This window comes from Moschus berezovskii, chromosome 10 (assembly GCF_049115385.1).
Source record: "Moschus berezovskii isolate FMDL1 chromosome 10, NW_MosBer_1.0, whole genome shotgun sequence".
NCBI lineage: Eukaryota > Metazoa > Chordata > Mammalia > Artiodactyla > Moschidae > Moschus > Moschus berezovskii.
Window position 1 is genome coordinate 55,360,823 of NC_142469.1, and position 22,880 is coordinate 55,383,702.

The 22,880-nt window shown below is 47.8% G+C and overlaps 1 protein-coding gene across 1 annotated transcript in view; it reads left to right on the top strand.

The window, feature by feature from the left end:
* Positions 1 to 1,018: 1,018 nt before the first annotated feature.
* The window catches only part of SIM1 (SIM bHLH transcription factor 1), a 76,523-nt gene continuing 54,661 nt past the window's right edge, over positions 1,019 to 22,880 (top strand). Inside the window, exons 1-9 of the mRNA XM_055433352.2 lie at positions 1,019 to 1,358; positions 2,025 to 2,617; positions 11,853 to 11,935; positions 15,139 to 15,228; positions 15,744 to 15,852; positions 15,996 to 16,081; positions 16,817 to 17,016; positions 17,215 to 17,321; positions 17,946 to 18,093. Of these exons, the coding sequence (XP_055289327.1) occupies positions 2,443 to 2,617; positions 11,853 to 11,935; positions 15,139 to 15,228; positions 15,744 to 15,852; positions 15,996 to 16,081; positions 16,817 to 17,016; positions 17,215 to 17,321; positions 17,946 to 18,093 (998 nt within the window). The 5' untranslated portion in view covers positions 1,019 to 1,358; positions 2,025 to 2,442. The remainder of the gene's footprint in view (positions 1,359 to 2,024; positions 2,618 to 11,852; positions 11,936 to 15,138; positions 15,229 to 15,743; positions 15,853 to 15,995; positions 16,082 to 16,816; positions 17,017 to 17,214; positions 17,322 to 17,945; positions 18,094 to 22,880) is intronic.

Sequence of the window (22,880 nt, forward strand, 5' to 3'; positions counted from 1 at the left end):
AGAGAAGGCGATTCAAATTAAAGGTTCTGTTAAAAATAATTTGTCAGCAATAGTACTTACAAGCGTTTGTTTAAACGGTTCCTGTAAAGGATTGTAAATGCTGTAAATTCATTCATGCAGACTGTATCCTTCCGTTAAGGAATACTGGTGTTGGACTTTGGATTCCTGAAACAAAACCCAACAACAAAAATCTTCGCTCAGGATTAGGGTAACAGATCGCTGTGACGTATCTGTATGTCAACGACTCTATTTTGGCCTGAAGTGTAACCTTCTTTCCTCTAGTGTCCCCTAACTGCTCCCCGTAGGAAAACCCCGAGACTGAGCTTTCTACGGTGAACAAGGCAGCCCCCATATTCGACCCATCTCGAAAAAGACGCTCCTCTTTGGGGTTAATTTAAAGATGGGTATATTTATCCTCTCTGGCGACGACCTCGGTGTCGCCGTAATTTCAGAGATGCGAACAAGAAAATATAACCCACCGGCCCTAAGCACGCCGTGAGCCCCGCGACTTGCCGGCCGGAAGGGAGCAGCCGGTTGGTCGGCCTCTGGGCAAAAGTTTCCCGCAGCCAGAGCGACTCCCGCCTCGCCTGTCGGGCGCCCCAGCCCACGGGCCCGACCTTTGCGGCCCGGAGGCCGCTGCCAGTCGCTTTGGGGCGCCCTTGGCACTGCGGGACCGGCGCTCAGGGGTGAGTGCACAGCTCCTCGCTCCCCTGGAGAGAGGGGAGCGCGGGTTCTGCACATCGCCCTCAAGATCCGGGAGGCCAAAAGCAGCAGCTGCTGAGGGGCAGCACAGACTCCTGCCCAGGGCTAGTTGAAGCGTTACGGCCACGCGGCTAGCTCGGCGGCTTGCGGAGTGCTGGGGCGCGCGGCTGGGAGGGGGGCGGGGGCGGGGAGGCTCGGGTCGTGCACGAGTCACTCAGGCCTGTTGGCCAATGAGCGCCGCACCCCGAGACGCACCAAGCCAATCAGAAACGAGGAGGTTGTGAGTGGCATTAAGAGAGGGCGGGAGAGAGGGAGCCCGGGAGTGAAGTTGAAGCTAAACCCTGTAAAGCCATAAAGAAGTTACAGGGGGGCGTTTTCGACTTCCAATTAGCAATAATACTTCCTTCGTAACAACTACCGAGGAGGCGGATTCTAAAACCACCTCACCCGTCCCAAAGCCCGAATCCTCCCCCCCTTCTCCCTCGCACCCATCCCCCAATTCATGACCGAGAGAAGAAGAGAGAGCCAGGACGCGCTCTGCTCCTCTCTGCTGGTGGGAAGCGGCGAGGCCCGCGGAGTGGTTAGTTGGACGGTAGGCATGAGTACAATTAAGACGTGGGCGCCTCCGCATGCTTTGCCGCCGGCAAGGACTGAAGGTAGGTGAAGCGGAATATGCCCTGCGCCCGCCCAGTGGCGCCCGCGGCTCCACGGCGGAGGAGGAGAGGCCGGGCGCCTCCCGCCCTCCGGTGCCTGCGAGGGGCTGTCGCGAATGTGCCACCTGTTAACCTGGCGCTGCCGTGCCCGGCGTGTTGCCGCCCCCGCTGGGCAGGGGAAGCGCTGGGTCGCCTCCTCGGCAGTCCCGAGGGACTCGATGTATAAGTGCCACTTCTTGAGGAATCCCTGAGACTTGAGACCCAACTTAGAGTCAAGTTCCGGACCTACCAAAGTGGGGGGACCGAGAGGCGCCCGAGCACTGCGGAGAAATTTTGATTTGCAGAAACCTGCCTTCCTGGGAACGTACCCCTGGTCTGGGGCTCCTAAGGGTCTTCCGACCTGTGTTTTGTGGTTTGGGCAACTTCCCAGGGGGCTGGAGAATGTGTCTGACGGGGGTGAGAGAAGGTGAATATTATTTGCAGGGGACTCAGTCTCGCTGCTGATTTTTCCAAATCTTAACCAACCAACCAACCAAAACACTGAGCCTGGCAAAGAAAAGCGGAGGCGCGCTGAGGCCCTTTCCGGCCATTTCCCCCAGAATTGGGGCGAGCGCGTGAGTGATTGTGGAGCCGCAGATGTCTGACGCTTTGATGCTGTTGTCTTCACAGTGGCCTGAAAAAGTGGTCCGGCAATCGTGTTCTTCCCCGAGGGGCTCCGAGCCGCCTCCAAGGCCTCGGGACTGAGAGCATCCGTCGGGGATTATTATGTCGATCTCCCGAGGACCGGGGTTTGCAGCGCGGAACCGAAGAAAAGGCTGGCTCTTCGGGGTTCCCGCCGGCATTTGATACCCAGCTACACCTAGGATTGTCGAGATCGCTTGCCGTGGATCAGCAATTTTATTCGCATCCCATATTTTTAAAGAAAAAAAAAATCTGTTCACCGTTGTTCTTTCACTACCATCAAAACACTGAAGCAAAAGTCTTTATATTTTTTTTGCCAAATATGATCTCTAATTGAAAGTTTATTTTTGGTTTTGGATGAATCTGTGGAACTTATGTTGTAAGAAGAAAGGGAGAACGAGACACGATGAAAGAGAAGTCCAAAAATGCTGCCCGGACTAGGAGGGAGAAGGAAAACAGTGAATTTTATGAACTGGCTAAATTATTGCCTTTGCCCTCAGCTATCACCTCGCAGCTGGACAAAGCATCCATAATCAGACTCACCACCAGCTATCTCAAAATGCGAGTAGTGTTCCCAGAAGGTAAGTGACTTTGACCAGATGGAATTTCAAAGGTAGAAGGGGTAAGGGATTTGCCAGTGAATGACTACACTACCGGCAGAGAAGTACAGGCATATGTACCTACACACTCACTGCAAAGGGAAGTTTAGCATGCTGGAATAACTAAGGCCCTCGCTGGATTTAGAATTTCTATTGCCTTTCTGTGGTTCTTTCTACTTCCCCATTAATACTTTCTTTTCTGTCCTTCAGATGTGTTTGATTGGAAAGCAGCCCAACGGTGCTTTTGTCAACACTTAGATTACTGGGCTCTGTCGGAAGTACTACTAACACAAACATGACTTTCTTTTTTAATTCCTCTCATTAGGTTTATATCTAGTAGAGAGCAGGAACACCTCTAAATTCTTCTATTTTTGCTATGTCTAGACAGACCCATGTACATGGAGATAATAATTTTTCAATATGTCAGTAATTCAACAGATGAGGAGCAGGCAAGTTCATGAACAAATATGTTCTGAATTTACCCAGCCTCTCGACTACTTATTGCAAATTTATTCTGAGTTGTTGAGATGGTCACAGATTCTGAGACTAACTCTGATTTGCAACTCTGGGCTTGATATTTTTTCTGAGATATAAGATTGAATTAAGATCACTTGCCTGCTTAGAAAATATCTTTTAGGTGGCAGGTTGGCAAATGAATCCCTGGGAAAATTGTCTTATAAGGCCTAGAAGTTAGAACAGCTGAACTGTTGACATGATTTAAAATGTGTATTTAGATTATCAAGATTCACTGTGTGAGGACAAAGTAGCCTTCATAGAACACTGTCGTGTATAAAACCATTTATATTCAGTAGGTGAAGGACTCGTCTCTCTTCTGTTTCCCCACCTTTTCCTTTACTCACATTCAAATAACATACAAACAGATTTTAAAAATATTTTAGATATGTCTTTGCTGGGGAAGGACGATTTGGAAGTGTAAAGGAGAGAATACTAAACAAATAAATTCAAGAGAAGGAACCCTGTTTATTTACAAACCAGAACGTCTTATTTGACCCAGAGAGATCTATGTTATTGTTGATTTTGGATGTTTGGAATTTGTTGTTTCTTTTAGGGAAAAGAGGAAAGGAAAGAATCACCATTGGGTTTTGAGTTTCACTTTGCTTCATTTTGACTACAAGTTTTTATCTGAATCAAAATCTTGCAAAACATGCCCCCAAATTAGTCAGGAGCACTAAAGGACAACTTTTATAGTTCAGTTTTAGCCCAAAGCTATAAGCTATAGTATTATGGTCATTTTGTCTTAAAGCAGTTCCTTGAACAATCTCATCTGACCTTGGAAATTACAGGAGGAGAGGAATCAAAACTTAACATACCAGAAAAGATTTTTTAAAAAAGAAAAGAGAAAAAAGAAGGAGGGGCAACTTATGTAATAAAAACAACCACGTTTCCCATTCAACCTGTGCTGAGAATTGCCGGTGGGAAAATTTCTATTATGGTACATTGCCTTCTGTTTAAAAAAGAGATATCGTTGTCTTTATACTGTCAGCGCCTACTTTATAAAAATAAAGCTATTGCGAACTCCGCTGGCCGCTCTGTTCCTAACAGGATTATTAGCAATGATTTGTCAGCCCCTGCGGTCTCAGTGGGCTCCCTTTCTGCGTGATTTCTAGCGGGTCTCGTCAATTATCGGTGCCGATGTCGCTCGCTGTTTGATCAGAAGCAGCATATGGTGCTGCTTGTGAGGCTGCGAGTAATCGCGGAGGAAAAGAATAGCGGGTCGGCTTCCCGGGCGGGCGCAGAGAAGGACAGTGCGCCCGGGGAGTCGCTGGGCCAGGGGCTCCTCTGTGTCGTGCAGACCCCGGGCAGGCGCGGCCGGAGGGAATTGGGCTGGTTTTCGTTGTTTTGGTTTTGTTTTTAAGAGAGCAAGCTTTCTTGTTTGATTTAATGCTAACTCCACAAATTATAAATTGCGTGATAAATAGAAGGAACAAAAAGTAAACCCTCTTAGCCAACTTCTCATTAATTTTAAGAAGAGCGCGGGTGAAGACTCCCGCTGGAGTCCCCTTGTTGGCCAGGCCTGTCCCCTGTGGCTACTTTAAAGGCGACTGTACTTTCTGCAGCCCCACTCACCTACCTTCAGAGCTCTGGCCAGGGGCCGCTCCTTCCTCTCCCTTGTTTGGATGCGTGAGAGTTTATGGGGAGGAGGGGATGGACGATGTGTGAACTCTGGGCACATCATTTATTTCCCCAGCTACTGTTGAGCTCATAACTCACCCGAAGCCTCCACCGGGTGAGTTAGGGTCATCCGGACAGCTGGTTCCTAGGGATGAGGTTTTAATTTTGAGGCTAGATTAGCTTCGAAAGTCCAAAACCCAGATTCAGCCCTTTAAGGTATTAAGGGACAACAGCAACAAACAATAAAACCAACAGTTATCAGAAGGAGCTCAATAATCACAAGGCCGCAGAACCAAGCACAACCTGCAGAGGGTGCCAAATTTGGGTTCAGCTGTTGCCTGAAGGCAGAAAGGTGGGCAAGATTAGGTCCATGGCAGTGGGGGAAACTGAGCACTTTTTATGGAGGTAATATATTTTAGTGTGGAGAGATGGAAAGAATTTGTTTGAAAATGAAGTACATTTTTACATCTGTCTTGACACCATCCTAGCACATAGTAGGTCTTCAACAAATTTTTAAGGGTGAGATGAAGGTAACTATTTCATCACAATAAGCCTGCTATCACATGTAACGTATGGATTTTGCAAAGTATATAATCTAAAATAATTCTAAATCTGGTGGCATCAGTTATTAGGCATAAAAATGACTATAAAACTTTACTGGTTTTGCTCATATTACATTTTATTCATAATACCCTGTAATGCCAAAAGTCTTAAACAGAAATCCTTCCATACTTACACGTGAAAAAAATGAAAGATCCTTAAAATATAGCTACCCTCCCCCCATTTGTTGAATACAATGCCTATCCACCCTGTCCCCAGGAGTCTAGTAAATTCCTGGTCTGGGAGCAAGTTTCAGCTTTTATTTATCTCAATAGATAAAATTGACTGTTGAGGGAAAAAATCGAGGGAGAAGGAACAGAAGAATGGGATATGGGCTGCTGGAATAATTAAGAAATAAAGTATTAAATTGGAAATTTCATAGTAAAAATAAAAACAAAAACTCTGGGACAATTAGTGGGAAATCATTAGAATTGCATATCCCAAGTGGTAACATATTCTATTCTAAAATAGCCTTGCAAAGGAAAAGTTGGCATATCTGGATATATATGTCTTTGGTGTTCTCAAAGCCAAAGAGGCAGGATAAAAAAAGAGATGTTATGACTTGATTTGTATACAAAAAAGAATAAGTTCAACTAAAATATGTATTTGTTATCCAGTTATAATACAGTTTTTACTGGGGGCATAATGGCTTGCATAGTGTGCCCTTTGAAAAGATCAAATGTTTTCAAATCTACGGCCATTCAGTATCTCAGTAACATTACTGCCATTTCTTTGTCAACATGTCTTGGCAAAATAAAAGTAATGACAGAATTAAAATCAGTAACTGTGTAGGAGTCTCTACAAAGGCTGGAAAGAAAAGGATGATTAAACAAACCTCCACAGACACTTGCTCTAATATTCACCTCAAGACTGAAATCCTTAATCACCTTATATTATTTTGAGGCTGAGAACTGAAAGAGGAAAAGAGGCCCCATTTCCCACGTGGATGGGTGATTTAAGGCTGTTTTTCTTGCTGCTTGGGGAAATGATTGAGCATTAGGTTTCCATGTTTATTTTCTTACAGAAGTTTTTCTCATTTAAACGCCTTTAAGCACAGTTTATGCTCCACGCTGGGTTTCTCTGTTTAATTCCAGTTTTGATGTTGACTTTACAATGTAGAGTGCAGAACTAAACTCTGGGCAGAGCATTTGCAAGGCAGATTTATGTGCTAGAAACTGTAGACCAGATCAATGGAAAAAGTACTTTTTTGGGGGGAAAAGGGAGTAATCATTAATAAAAACAGTAACAATAGCAAAAACAGCAAAACTATAAAAACAGGGTATGATTAGCTATGGCAGAATATTTTAAAGCAGGGTACACTCCTCTAAAACTAAAATCAGGTTAAATTTCCAGAGGACAAACCTGATTTCTAGGGGGAATTACTTTTCAATCTGGGGGAATCTTGGCAGATTCCAGGTTTTGCAGATACAAATGTGGACACAGAATTCAAATCTATGAATTCTTGCCTCATTTCTTTGTCGGATCAGGTGTTTCTCAAGAGAATAAGGTTTAGTCCCGGCTAAAACCTTATGATAATAGCTGTGCACTCATTGTCATTCTGCGGTCCACGGAATTTTAAATTTTGCATTGCGACGGGGAATCCTCAATTATTTTGCAAACGGGCCTCCTAATCAGAAAACACTAAAACATTGTCTGAGCATTGAGGAGCAAAGCTTCCTCCTCGGGTAGCGCCGTCGGGCAGACGGCTCCGGAGCGGTATCACTCGACTTCTGTGGCTCAGACCAGTCCAGGGACAGCGACCTTGTCGAAGCCCCCGCCGCACCTCACCTCGCGGCCGGGGAGGCTTGTAGGCCGCGGCCCGCGGGCCGGATCCCCATCGTGCGGCCCATTCTCTCCCCGCGGCGGCGGCCAGGGACCCGCTCGCCTTTGCCGCCGTGGCCGAGAGTGCGCCAGCTCGCGGCCTCCGCGCGGTGTCTCCTCACGCTCCGCGCGGGCTCATGTTTCCGCCTTCCTGGGGCGCGAGGGCGTCTCCGCCCGCCGAGCCCGGTGCTGCGCGGGCCACTGCCCCCAGGCCCGGCCCTCCTCTAAAACTCCTCTGAAGCCAAGATGCCGCCCGAGGGGCAGAGCTGTGCGTCCCGACCGCCGAGCGGAACCGAAGCGCTACAGGCCCGCGCCGCGGGGCAGACCCATCGGCCTCGCCCGCGCGGGTCTTCGGACGCCCAGCCCGGCCAGCCTCGAAGGTCCGGGGTCTTGGGGAGGCTCTGCGTGAGGCTCTCGGCCGTCGCGTACCATTGTCGACCCTCCGTGCGTGTCCGCCCCACGGGTTAGTCGGGACCTGACCGGACCCGGCCTGTCCTCGTTCCTGCAGTTCGTGTTCTCTAGGGCTCGGCCCCGCCCGGGAAGCCCTAGCTCGGGGGCAGAAGCACTAACGAGCGCCCACAGAGTGTCAGCGCTGCGACCGTCTGTCTCCACCCCAGCTTCACACTGACAGAAGTGGATACCCTGGGCGCGGCTGGGGGTCTCGGAGGCAGGCAGGGGAGCACCGGGCACACGCGCACTCTGGGGCCCGGGACCATGCTCGGGGCAAACCCCAGCCCCGCGCGGCCACCAACGTCGTCGGAAGGTGGGCCACACCCGCCAGATGGCCCAGGGGCCGCGCCAGGCGTCCCAGGTGGGGGTTCTGAGTGCGTTTCGGTGCGCGGAGCAGCCTCCTGCCCAGTGACCGCTCCAGACCGCTCGGTCTGGGCGAAACGCTCCTGATCGCCGTCCTTCTCAGTCCCAAAGAGCCCAGCCGCTGAGGCTCCTGGAGCCGGAACACGAATGCCGCTTGCTCTAAGGCTGAAAGGGTTGCACAGTGCGCTCTGTGAGAACGCGGAGGCCCTGTGGACAAACCAGGTGGCTGAGACAAGTCCCCCAGGACCAGAAGTTAGAAGCGGGTCTCGGTGGGCTTTTCCCATCTCAGTCACCAAGTTGTGGTCAGATAATGGGACAGCCCCCTGTCATCCAAGAATTGAAGGTTTTCGGGAAGGACAATAAGGAGAACACCTTTCTATTGAGATACAGTGTTTATTTATTAAAGGTGGGCGGGGGCGCGAAACAGTAGAACAAGCTCTTCTCCTCCTCCTCTTCCTGACTGGGTGAAGGAGGAGATACCTGGTCTGTAATCTATATTTTGTCAAGGGTATGAATCTCATTCCGAAGGAAAAGCTCGATCAATTTATTTTTGCTGCTTGCAATAACACAGCTGGATGATGCTTTGGGCTCAGGCTAGACTGGGGCTCATCATTCATTCGCCAAGAACGGGCCTAAATTGTGCCTGTGGGATTAGGTCAATTTTAGTGGATCTACTTCGCCTCATTTGGTTACTAATTGGTTTCTTGTTTTATAAATCGAAATCTCATTTTCAGGAAATTACAAAACCCGTGCAGTCAGTCCATTGAGGTAATCCTTGGGTCAGGGGGTATTTAAATGGAAATGGCTCAACTGCGCACTGAGGGTAAAGCAACAGTGAAACTTCGCCCGGGGTTTCACGTGAAATGTGAGCTAGTCCTTTAGATCCATAATAGATACATCCCTTCTAATACTACTTATGTAAATATGATAAACCAGATTTTAAGGGGAGAGGGGGCGGGGAGAAGAAAAATTTATCTGCTAAGGTTAATGTGGCATATCTTGGAAATCTTCCAAAATAGATTATGTTTTCCTTTGTCTTCGGCCACTTCAGCTGGGGAAAATCCTTTTGTCTAAAACCCGATTTAGTTATCGCCTCCCTCGCAGAGCTCCTTCTCTCCTTTGCAAAACCCCGTTCCCTCGGCCTCACCGAATTACAAGAGAATCTTTAGATCTTGTTCCCACTGTAATCCTGCCGCAAAGGGAGCTGGTTTCCTCCTCATTTTAAACAGACAATCAAAGGATTTGCGAATTTTCTGCGGTAGGTCAAGTGCAGAAACGAAATCTCAGCTTACCCCCCCTCTCCAACAGAAACTGGGGGTGGGAGCGCGTCAGTGCGGGCGGAAGGTGACGGGGTCCAGGGAGAGGGGTCTCTGCCCCCACCCTTCCCCCCACTTTTTGAGAGATGAAACCCCATGTCCCGGGCTTGGAAGGTGTCCTGGGCCGGCTGAAAGGAGAGCTCAGAGCCCTGATCTTAGGTCAGAAAAGCCCGACAGGTAAAGGAAAGCAGCCAGTTCTTTATAAAACATTAACCCAGACACAACCGCGTGCGGGAGGTTTCAACCGGGAACAGGAGAGAAGGCAATGCTCCGTGAAAGCAAAAGATTCCTTCAAAGGTGAGGGGGTGGGGGGTACAGGAGAGGGCGCGGAAGGCTCCTGTCACCCTGTGCCCGGCCCGGCTGTTTATTAACCTGCAGGGAAGTCTTACTTTTCCCTCGTAGGCGCGTAATAATGAGACCGCCCTCAGAGACCACAACCAGCCAAGGCTGGCGCCAGGAGTTCGGAACCAGTACTCAACCCTGAGCTCAGCTCGGGGGTAGGGGGTTTCAGATGTTTCCGGTCGGGAGGCGGCTCCTGGCTCCAAAGGTTCTTTGGAGAACCTTCTTAATTTTAGAATAAGGCGTTTGTTGGCTCCACGAGCAAGTTTCACACCCTTTGGGGAGCTGCAGAAGGCACGATCCCAGACGCAAGGCGGCTGCGGCCATCTCCCTGCCCGCCGAGCGCCCGGCCACTGCCCCAGGAAGCTCGGGGCTTTCAGGCCTCGGTTAAGCCCCAGCGTCAAAGGGCCAGCGCCACTCTAGTCCCGGGCTTTCCCGGCTGGATGCTTTCCCCACTCCCCCGTGCGACCTCCTCGACTACACCCTCCCGCCACTTCTTCTGGGTGGGTATGTGTGATCGGGGGTGAAACAAGGAATAGAGCTTGACTCAGACGGCAGGAGCTAAGGGAAAGTAACAAGGCGAAGGATTGTGTGTGTGACGGCTGCTGTGGCAGGGCCCTCCGGAAAGGTTCAGGAGGACCGCAGGGATCAGGGCAGTGGAGTCACTCTGGGGAGGGAAACTGGGGCGGGAGGAAGAATCAGGAGGAGTTGCCCAACGCGAAGAATGGAGAGGAATCCGGGCGAGGGTGGGGGCGGATCAGTGTTTGCAGAGCGGTGGGGAAATCGTTAGATTTATTTAGATGTGCAAACACCCAGAAAAACCCGATTCGAGCTTAAGGGGCGCTCACGGTTACTGGTTACCAGGGTTTTGATTGCTTGCTTCGGAAGCAGTTTTAAGAGTCCCAACTCTCTGTTTTATTCTGAAAGATCCGCCCCCACCCCCATTTACAATGCGAGTATTTGTCATTGGTTACTTCATAGTGATTTGTCTCATAAAGCAGTAATTCAGTAAATCATCCCCCCTCCCCGATTTTTATCACGTTTAACCTTGTTCAATGGTGGCAGCATAAAATAATTGGACTACCTAGTTATGTTAATTTAGCAGCAACATTGTTAAAATATATTACCCATAAGTAGTTTAACCTCGGCAAGTTTCTTCTGTCTTATTTTTCATTTTCTTCCTGAAAACAGGTACTATAGCAGACTCATATTAAATTTTGAAAAATGAGCCACGGGCATACAGGGAGGTTTATTTATCAGACATCACCAGAGAACTGATTTGTAGCAAAGCCTGGAGAGAGCTTAAGGTGATAGCATCAAGGACAGGAAGGGGCAGTCTTTGTTATTAGTTGATGCCGGGGAATTAGAGAATGGGAATGATTCCCTATGTCCAAAAGGGGACGTAAATATTGTAAGATGGTGTTAAGCACCTGAAAATAAGTGGCTTTCCGAAGAGCCCCTGGGTTTTTCTTGGGGTGGGGGTGGGGACCTGAGGTTAGGACGCGTTAAGTGGGGGCTGCTAGGAGAGAGAGGAAAGGCAGAGGAGGGGTTGCGGAGGGTAGCTGGTGTTGGGAGCCATCCCCAAGCAAACGAATTTTTCCGAAGCGTTTTAAAGTCAGAGGCCAAGGGGAGGAAAAGGGCTGGAGAGCCCCGCAGCCAATCAGAAAGCCCACCGGGAGGAGCTGGCCTTGGCCCGCTGTCTCAGGTCGTTCTGAGCGCGCCGCGGTATTCGCTGAATGTGTGGACACCCTCGGCCTCGTGATAAGGAGGATGATGAAACTTGGGGTGAGAAGTAGTGTCCCTCGCCCTTCTAAGCACACTAGTGAACCTACACAAAAGTTATCTCTCTGGTGTTGTGTCGGGCCCCTTCTGGGCACAGGCTGCCCTCAAACGAGGTCACTTGGGGTGCTGCCGGGGTGGGTGAGTGGGGCGCTCAGCCAGGACCCTGTCCTTCCAGAGAAGCCGGGGCCGGTCGTGCAGAGGGAGAGGGAGTCTGACGTCTGTTAAACCCCTTTGGCGGTGAGAGGGCGGAGCCGCAGTTGACACACCGGTTCCCGCGGTCCACGTGGGGAGGGAGCCCGGACGGTGTCCGGTTGTGTGTGAAAGCTTGCCTGGGTAACAGAACCACTAAACTACTTCTCAAACCGCCAGCCGGGTCGGAGTGCATCTTTTAAGGGTGTCTCTGTGTTTCACAGGGCTCGGCGAGGCGTGGGGCCACTCGAGTAGGACCAGCCCTTTGGACAACGTCGGCCGCGAACTGGGCTCGCACCTGCTCCAGGTACTGACGCGGCGTGTGTGAGAGGGCTAGGCTTCCTGTTCCCCAGAAAATGGGAAACTGTCCGAAGGTGGCCGTCTCACACGCAGTCCCTATGACTCCTTATAAAGTTAAAATGTTAGGCTCCTGACCTCTCTGGGTGTGGAAGTCTCCTGGCCAGGTGGAGAGGGAGGAGCAGGTGACAATGGGAGCGTTGGGTTTGGAGGGGAGCCCGTTAAGGCCACAGTCAGGACGGCTGAACCGAGGGAGGGGGTGCCATCTGACACCACTCGGCAGAGGGAACCGCAGTCCTCGGGCCAAGCTGCCGAAGCCCGGCTGCACAACCGTCCGAAATGAAGAATTTATCCCGGAAATAGCCGGGATCTGGTAGAAATGCCCGTCAGTGCTTTAAGCCCACACATTCCGGATGCAGCTGCGACCACAACTCGTTTCATCCGCGCCCTGTAGCTCCGGGGGCTCCTTCCTCTCTCCAGGCACCCTCTTCCCAGCCCTGCCAGGCTGGGCAGGGACCCTCGCCGGTAGCACACACACCTCCCCAGGTAATGAGTTTATCCATTATGGAGGTGCCCATTACCACATTGTTTGCAGTTTGAAATTGTCCACTGCCCGAGTAAGTCGCCTAGCAAATATTTAAAACAGTAAAACTCCCCGTGGAATTTTTAGGCTTGACACTTGTATCCCACCCTACACCCCCTTATTCTTGTTATTCAAGTCCACCAAACTCCTCAAGTGGGAGCCTCAGCATCAGACTGGGGACTCTCAGATGGTCCTCCCTCCCTGTGCAGGTATGCTCAGCATCTCATGGCAGGAGTGGCCTGGCCTTTCCAGTCTCATCACTATTCAGTCCCCGCTTCAATCCCAGAAGCCAAAAGAGAGTTTAGTTTCATAGGGCAAAGAGAGGCCCTGTGTGAGCATTCCCTTCCAGGTCTGGCCTCCACACCCCTCAATTTAACTAAAAGGCACCATCTCTCCCCTTTCTCAGGGACACCTTCCATTGGTTGTCTCTGAGCAACTGACCCCCTCCCTCTGAAATCCCTCCATAGTCCCAGCTAACTTTCCTCATCAGTATAAACAAGAGAGCATAACCCAAACAGTCACCTCTTCTAGTCCTTGCCCAATCTTTTCCCTCATCTTCATCCTAAACTCCTCACAGGACTTAGTGGTCCTCTCAGTTTCCATGGCTTACCCGGCTCTCCTTACTCCCACTGCAGTAAGGCTTCTCTCCTAGGACGTGTGCTCTGCTCATCTCTTATCTTACCTGACCTCGTTCATTCCACAAACACAGGAGGTCCAATTGTATGCCAGGCAGAAAGCCCTGCCCTCATGGAGCTGACATTCTAAGGAGAGCAGCCTTGCAAATCCACACAGGTGCGCTGCATAGTATGACAGTGGTGTGGGTGCCATGGAGAAAAAGAAGGGGAAGAAGAGGGCTGTGGTTAGTGGTGGGACAGTTGCAGAGGCCCTCACTGGGAAGGTGACATTTGGACAAAGACTGGATGGAGGTGACATGGCTTACTTGACATTCTACCTTTCCCTTAGTCTCTAAAGTAGCACAGTTTCCTGGATTCTTCCCCCTCTCTGCTTGCTATTCTAGGTTTTCCCACCAGTCTCTGATTGTAAATGCTGGCATTTCCCCAAGGTTCCAGCTTTGTTTCTCCTCTTACAGCTTCAAGGGCTTCCTGGGTTATCTCAGCCAACAACACCACATCAACTACTTTCCCCACATTTGCATGACTTCTTGTCTAGACATCCCTCTCCCAAGCAACAGACCTTTATTTCCTGCTGCCATCTGGACACATCCAAATGGAAATCTGCCTATACCTGAAGTTTAGCATACCCAAGATAAGAACTCACTATCTCCTTCTTCCAGACTTCCACTCATACAAAAACTCACCATGACCTCTTGAGGTCAGCCTCAGCTTCTCTTTCTGCCACCACAAATTCCACAACAGCCAGAATCATCTTAGACTCTCTCCCCACTCTGTCTTCCTTGAGCCACTGAGTTCAGGCTTGACCATCCGTGATTTCCTCATCTCCACTCTTTCCTCCTATAGGTCACTGTCCACATTCTGCCAGAAAAATGAAACAAAAAGCACCATCAACACACACACATTTAAGCCTGCTATTTATTTCCCTACTCTGTTGGAACCTGATGCCTGCAAAGCATCTCTGAGTTCCTCAGACTGACATCCCAAACTCTCCAAAAACCCAGCACCAGCCTCATATCTGGTACACCGAACTTATCATGCCTGAATACACCGGATGCATCCTCTCCCCCAGTGCCTGCTTTCTGTATATCATTCTTCTATCTAGGATGACCTTCTTCCCTTTTCACATTCAGGCTTCCTCTTCAAGGCTCTGCTCAGACAGCCTCTAAATTCTGATTCTCTGACCACTCTGATTCTCCCCAGGTCTCAGGCTACTCAGCCTCCAGTCCCTCACAGCACTGTCCATTCAGCTGTATGGTCATTACATCGGCTTTAGGTCTGTTGTCCCTTATTCACTTCCGGCTCCTTGACAGCAGGATCTAACTCATCCTGATGCTCTACCACCTGGACTGAAGCCTTATTCACAGAGATAAAGAAACGGTGAAAGTCTAAGATTTTTCTTCGTGGAGAGCCTGTCAGTTTGCTACATCAGTGTAAACACACACATACACTCTGTAGCACTACTGTGTGGACTTGCTGCCCTGAAACACTCTCATCTCCTAAATCCCCCTCTCCTGGACTCTTTCCAGAGCCACTGGCCAGCTGCCTTCTGTCTACAAACTTTTCAGACTGCCAGCCCTTCCACATCTTCCAGTGCTTACTGTTCCCCAAACCCCGCTAGCACGCTTTCCATTATCCATGTCCCACCATGAAATTCTCCAAGACTGACACAGGAAACCTCTGGTTTTCTTAGTACCCATCCCACCTCTTATCACAGGCTATGGTTTTCCCCCAGAATGTGTATGTATAGATATGTCTGCTTTGTTCATGTCCTGAATCCTCAGTCTTGGAGGACAGTAGCCTCACCTGCCACTTCCTCCATGCTTACAAATTTGGAATGAACAAAAGAACTCTTGTGGCTAATATTTTTTTTTTTTGCCCTCCTTCCTTCTAGCCTCTGTCTACTCCATCTCTCTGTACTTCCGTATCACTCCCCCCACCCCCAATTTTTCCCAGTGGCCCAGAGGGCTCTGCATTCAATGGTTCCTGTCTCCCCAGACCCTGGATGGTTTCATCTTTGTGGTGGCCCCAGATGGGAAGATCATGTACATCTCCGAGACAGCCTCAGTCCACCTGGGTCTTTCTCAGGTAGGTGAGTGGTCCACACCTCCAGCCTTCAATATTTACAGCCAGGGCTGGAGGCAGGCTGTGGGGTGGGGGTGGGGCTTTCCCAAAGCCTTTCTATGTGTTTCCAGGATTGGAGACATCTCAGTTGGCAGGAGGTCTGGATCTTCCCCTTCCTCTAATTGTCCTTTAGCATCCACCCCCAAGCCCTTTTGGCTGCCTTTTCCAGCCGCTATAGCCTAAACCAAAGACAATGGGAGGTGGCTACATATTTATGTCATATCTTTACCAGATTGCCAGGGAGCTATTACTATTATTGCTGCTACTATTACTATAATTACTATTATTCTTTCCTCTCACAGATAAGGAAACTGAGGCTTAGATAGGTTGCAATAGGTAGCAGGCAGAACTGGAATTAGAACTCAGGATCGACTCTGGAGCTGAGGCTCCTGTCCCCTGCAGACCCCCTGGCTCAATCTTTCAGCCCCTCCGTGGGACGTCCCACCACCTCGGAGACGGTGATACCCACCTCTTTACAGGTAGAGCTGACCGGGAACAGCATTTACGAATACATCCACCCGGCGGACCACGACGAGATGACAGCGGTGCTCACGGCCCACCAGCCCTACCACTCTCACTTCGTCCAGGGTAAGGCAGCCGCGTGCTAGCGACACCGGGACCCATCGCAGTCAGCTGCTAGCTCTTCCTCCTTTAGCGAGGGCAGGGACCGTGGCGCCGCTGCTTGTCTCACGTGCTCCCCACTCCTACCCCCACCCCACCCCACCCCGCAGAGTACGAGATCGAGCGCTCCTTCTTCCTGAGGATGAAGTGCGTCTTGGCCAAGAGGAACGCGGGCCTCACCTGCGGCGGCTACAAGGTGCGTGGCTGAGAGAGAAGATCCACGCCTCCTGGCGGCCGCGCCCACCGAGCAGCGTGCGGGCGAAGCGGGCAGAACTGGAGGCGCGTGCGGGTGGGGAGAAGGGTTCTTGGAGCCAGGACCACCCTGGACGGCTCTCCCCCGCCCCAGCCCCAAACGTCACAGCGCCGCCGGCAGGGCGCATGGCAAGGGCCATTAAACTTTGTGAACAGCTAGAGACTGTGTTTTAAGCTTGCTTACGTCTCAGTGGGTTCGAATACTGCCTTGAAGGCTGGGGATCTTAACCTCGGGCTTGTAATGGGCCTTAGGGATGTGTAAAGCATCTGAAACAGTCGGTAAATTCGGTGGATTGGTAGAATTTACTCATAGGGTCGGATTCTGCCCCCTCCCCCGCCAGAGATTAAGAACCAGAGTTTTAGCAGGAATGCAAGATTTTCTTGTTTAATGGCAGCGAACATGCAGGTCCCAGGGCCTCACTTGGCGATCCGAATGCATTAGGGTTGGCTGGGCTCAGGCCTCTGCATTTTCATCAGTTCCTAAGTGAGTCCAGTGGGGCAGGACCGTCACTCCCTTGAGACACGTGGGAGCCCCATAACTGTGGACACTTCAGTGCACCAGCTGTGGCGCACAGGCGTTTGTGGCCGAGAAGAGTCTGCAAATGTTTCAGTCCTTGTCCCACCTTTTTGGGTGTTTCCTGCCTGTGACTGAGCCTCCGGCCTTCCCGGTCCGCCTCAGGTCATTCACTGCAGCGGGTACCTGAAGATCCGCCAGTACAGCCTGGACATGTCCCCTTTCGATGGCTGCTACCAGAACGTGGGCCTGGTGGCCGTGGGCCACTCGCTGCCTCCCAGCGCCGTCACGGAGATCAAACTGCACAGCAACATGTTCATGTTCCGCGCCAGCCTGGACATGAAGCTCATCTTCCTGGACTCCAGGTGGGTGGTCAGGGCCAGAGTCCCCCCTAGCGGGAGGGCGGCCCAGTCCAGTCGCCCAGAGCTCCTTGTCGACCCATTTTGCGGATGAGGTGACTGAGGGGGCCCTGAGAATCGAGGGTGGGCGCAGCTCTGAGGTGGCTGTTCAGGGTGGGGGCAGTCCCGCAGCCCGCGCTCATCCCGTGGGGTTACTCTCCGCAGAGTGGCGGAGCTGACAGGGTACGAGCCTCAGGACCTGATTGAGAAGACTCTGTACCACCACGTGCACGGCTGCGACACCTTCCACCTGCGCTGCGCCCACCACCTGCGTAAGACTCCACCTTGCCTGGCGGGAGGTGGGGGTGGGAGGTGTTGGTAAGGGGAAGGGGCGGTGGTGTTGCTAGGAGAGGCTCTTCGCGCCTTGCCCCAGCTCATCTCCCTAATCATCCCCTGGCCCTCCTGCAGGCAGAGGGAGTTTCTGAGTTCCCGGGTGAAGTTCTCCCAGGAAGGGTCTTGTTCCCCTATTGATACGTCTCCTCCCCTCCCCCAAGATGAAAATGGAATCTAAGGCTGCCCCACTGGGCTCAAGCTCGCACTGACTCACTTCAGCTTTGAAACAACTTTGTTTTGAGCTTAATCTCCCAGGACAGGGAATGTGAGCATCCGGGGAGTTGATGCCCACACCCGACCTTCCATAGTTAGAATATCGAGTCTCCGGAATCCCCCAACTTTAAGTGTTCCCCTCTTTTTTTAATCTTGAGGGACCGGAGGACTCAGTGCAACTCAACAGGAAGAATTGTTAGTTTGGGAATGTTCTGGATGTCTCTCCCTCCTGCCTGGGCGCAGGTCTTAGGGCTTCCTGGGGACCTGCACTCCCCATCGCCCGGGATAACATTTGGGCCGATTCAGGAGCAAGTCTGTTCACCACGAGCCGTCTTCTGTCTCTCCATCAGTGCTGGTAAAGGGGCAGGTGACCACCAAATACTACCGGTTCCTGGCGAAGCACGGCGGCTGGGTGTGGGTGCAGAGCTATGCGACCATCGTGCACAACAGCCGCTCGTCCAGGCCACACTGCATCGTCAGCGTCAACTACGTGCTCACGTGAGTGCACGTCTGGGGCCCCGTGGCCCACTCCAGGAGACCCTGGTCTCCAGGTGGTGGGCATGACCACGGGCAGGCGAGGCTGGGGTCCACTGGGTAGGGTCGGGTTTGACCCCGAGCGCTGACTGCGCTGGAAGGTGACAGCTCTAGCACTTTCATCATCATGAAGAGCCGTCCTCATGTTCCAGAGAAAGATTTAGGAGTTTTCCCCTTCACAGTCTATTTGTGATTTCTACTCTCTCTTTTTTAACCTCTTAAGCGCACTCTTAAATAAAATTTAATATGGCAGGAAGAGAGAGGAAGGGAGGGGGAGACAGAGAGCTCTGGTGGGAGAGAGAGGGAGAAGGGTCCCACGTACGGAGCCATTTATAGTGAACAAACAGGACATCTGTTTCACTTTTCAAAGCTGGGTTTGAAGTGCTTAATTTTAACCAGAGTCTCCAATCAAAGTTCAGAGTTCTGAGACTGATTCGTCCCTGAACCACAAAGAGGGTTTAAGTGACCAGGAGGGTCTAACTTTAACCTCTGGAAAGTGAAGAGACCCCACGGGAGCTAAGGCTGCAAGTCGTGGCGGCGGCCCTTCTGTTGCCCTGTCCTCTCTAGGTGAGGAACCAGCCTGGAAGCCAACTGCGGATGAGACTGGCTGGGCCTCCGGGTGACCACACTGGAGCCTTATTCTTTCCAGAAACAGTAATCGTTTCTGTTTGCCAGTGTAGCCCTGTAGGCTGATCACATGTCCTGGTATGCTGCTGGTGAAGAAAACATGTTCTGTATAATGTCTGTGAAAGTAGAATTGCTTAGCATTGAAGCCCTTATGAAGAACCCTTTTGTGTGCAGTTACCTCTTGTTGTTGTTTTTAATCTTTTAGTGCAGGTTGAAATTCTTGTGATTTTAGAGAGCCTGAGCAGTTAGTTACTTTGGAAGCGTTGGCACACTGAGCACTTAGTAGGAATCCTATTTTGACATTAGGATGTTGGTTAAAGGGTGCTATTTTGAATCAGACCATACTATTGGCCATGAGGAATAGATTAATTTCACTTTCTTTTAAATTAGCAAATTAAAAATGTAGTAGTTGGAAATATTATGCTTGACAATGAGATTATTTACTCTGCCCTGTTTAATAAGAAAATTTAATTCAGTAGACTTGGAAAATGAATTTGGCTCAAATGAGGATTCAGTATTCAAGAAAAATAGCTGGTTATTAAGAAACTTTTTCTTTCTTTCATTTTAGTAAATGGTATTGAAATGGATACTGGTAAATTTTTGTAATAGCAGGAAGGCTGTGGATTTTAATACAGAGCAGAAAACATACCAATATTTGGGGTACAAAACCATCTATTTTAATGAATGCAGCTTTTCACATTATTAAAATAAACATAAAAGAAAATGGCAAAATATAATTCATAAAACAAGCCACTTTGTGAAGCAGAAGTATTAAAGAGTGAAAAATGATGTCTGCTTACCATGGAGAGGAAACGGACATTCTTTAAGAAGGTGCTTTGTATGGCTGAGACATCGCGAGCATTATACATACACTCTGTTCTCTGGTGGGTGCCTGTGGTTAGTAATCATTTTTTATCAAACAGCAGGGTATATAGTCACACAGCCCCATATAAATGATCAGAATGCAAGTTGGACCTCCCAATGGGTAAACTTAATTTATGTTTAGAGTCATTTTGAAATATTCTGTTTTGTTTTCCAGGGGGTAAGTGTACTTTCTTTCTTCTGTTGACTGTGTCATTCTTCACTTTACACACTTCTTCAGAGCTGCAGGATTAGGCTCCCAACTTTACATCAGATTAAAAAGATGTAATGAGGATAAATGATTTTCAGAAGAAAAAATAGCATTGCACATGATTTTCTGAATGTTTTATACTGCTGAATGAAAAGAGAAATAAATACACAGAAGCACACAAGATGAAAAGCTGAAATTGATTACCCTTTTATGAGTCTCAGCTCCAATTCTTTGTATAAAAATTCTGAGAACAATTTTTATAGCTGTAAATGTGGAAATTGCCGTAGATGGAATGTCATCAAGTGGCTCTGTGTGTGTTGACAGGATTTTCATAATGAACAGGTTGCAGTTTGTTTGATGTGTATATCACACATCTGGCTGGAAGTTACTAATTTACATTGTCTTGGCAAATTAAATAGATGGCTATTGATTCTCTATGGTAGCAGTGAACTACCACATACATTTGTTTTCAGGGCTAGTTCTCTATGAAGCCTGAGAATGATAAGTGAATTCCTTCCAAATACACTACCTTAGACAATATACTGCAAACCACAAGCCCCTCCAAATAACTTGACAGGCCAGATGTTTTCCAAATTTAGACATTTTAAGAGCATATATTGTGAGGGGGTTTTCACGTCATGAAAGTAGAGAGAATTTTAGATAATCATTGGTCAAATGAAAGTGTGACATTTTGGTGGGAGCTACATTCCTAAAAAACTCATTTATCTGATTTCCTGATGGTAAATTTATTGTTCAAGTTAAAATATGCCTAGAAAAATCAGTCATTATTATCTAACAAAAGCAGTGATGAATAGAAATATTCAGTTACCTTGTTTTAATTAGTGGCTGTGCCAGTGAATGTAGGAATTTTAGAGGCAGGTGGTACTTATCCGGGCTTTGTATGACCACTGTACAAAATGTTGATATTCTGAAAATCTGGAGAAAAAAGAAGACACTATGATTAAATTTTAAAAATTCTGTTAGTTTTTCTCTGAGTTTTTGAGGTTCACTGAAGCTTGTGTAACTCTTCGTTAAAGGCTATCCCTCCCCCTAAAAACACCCAAAACAGGAAAACAAAAAACAAAAAACTAACCAGCTCATGACTCTCTGTAAGGCACACATACCCTGTTAGTTTTTTAAAAAAACCTTTCTATAAACTTTGAGTGCCCACAGGCTTTGAAATAAGTGTTAAGTATGACAGGCTGACAAGGCCCTACTCCCTAATTATTGTAGTGTCTAGCTAGTCCAGAGAAATGTAGAGAGTGAAAAAGAGCATACTGTGTAAAGCCTAAGTAATTTTCTTGAATTTGTATTTCCTCGAGTTTGTTTAATTAGTAGTATTAATTATTCATAGGCAGTTCAGATGGAAAACATTAATACTCAATGTGAAGAAAATTGAAAATGTGGAACACCCAATAAACTATGAAAAGTAATTTCTAGCAAAATTAATGGTCTTGATTCTCTTTATGTTTTAAAAACAAAACTTTTATAATCTACTCTTAAGGATAAACCCATAAGATATAAAAATCTCATTTTAAAATCTTTTAAAACATAGAATTTTCAAAAATACAAAAAGGTTGAAAGAATAGTACAATGAATATCATTGTATACACGTCATCTATAAGCTATATTTGCTTTATGTCTCTCTCTTCCTATATGTATATCTATTTGTGTATGCACTTTTTCCTCTGCTGAATCATTTTAAAATAAACTACAGACATCATGATACATCATCCGTAATAACATTCCCTTACATAGCTACTATACCATTTATGATGGCACATTTAAAGTGTTCAAATTACAGTGTGTAGAAGGTTGCAAAAATATACATGGGATCTATTCTACTGATGCCATTAAAGACAGTCTGCCACTGAAATGCATCAAGTACTCACTGATGTGTGATTTCATTTAAGCTGATTGATAGATGATATATTGTGAGGGGACATCAAAACCCTTTGTCCTTTTCTGTAGCACATAGTAGTAAAATGTTAGTGTATTTTAAATGACTTCTAATGAGAATTGTAAGCAATAAAATCTCATATTTCACTTGGAAAGTAAAAGAGAAGATTTTCAAGAGTGATTTGGTAATTTTGGAATCGGATATATTTAATATCTTCAACCGTTTTTGTTGTTGGTAAAGAAGCCTTCTCTGTTTATTTCTAAGTTTAGGATGGAACAGTGTTTCAGTGGAAAATCTCACATCCTGTTTTAGAGTGATTCATTGAACATATAGAAGAAGGTAATTTTCTGTGTTACAGTTTCTATCTTAGCGTTAGAGAAGGCAGAACAAATAGAGACAATTTACATTAGTGGTCCTTATAACTTGCTATCTATGGATAATTTTGTAAATTTGTAGAAAAGCTAGGGCAAATGGCGAAGGAGCCATACTTCCTTCATGGGGAAGCGGGGACGAAGAGGATACCTACATTGTAATTATCGCAGATCCCATAATTTTTGTTCTTCTTTGCATAAAACCATTGTTCTCACAATTAAAAAGGGTTTTTAAGTGTTAACATATTCTGTGAATATAAACCTTATGTATCCTTACCATAAAGCAGTAAACATAATATGCTCATATTAGTTTGTCTTTCAAGTGTGTTAAGAGTGTTGAGTTAATTTGGGCACTTAAATTTTTTTAAAAAATTTATTATTGTTACTACTAGGAAATTTTAAAAAATGTATTCTAAAAACTTGACCAATAATTTGAATAGTTATAAAAAATGGACTTTATTTTTCTGGTTAGCAAAACCATCCTTTTATATTACAAATAATGTCAAATGAATCACCTTTTGACTTAGCAATCTACATCAAAATGTAAAGTAATTTACTCTCTTGCCTCAGATCTATGGAGCACTAGTTGAGTAGATTTAATGTTTTTGATCATTAAAAATAGTAATTATATACCAATGTATACTCTCAAATTAGGATTGATCCTTAATTGTGTTGAATTATTATTATGATAAAATTGAACATCAAAACCCCTTGTCTTTTTCAAAGGACTTGTTATGTAATTGAATAGAAACAAACTGAAGTCACATTTGTGTGGATAGTA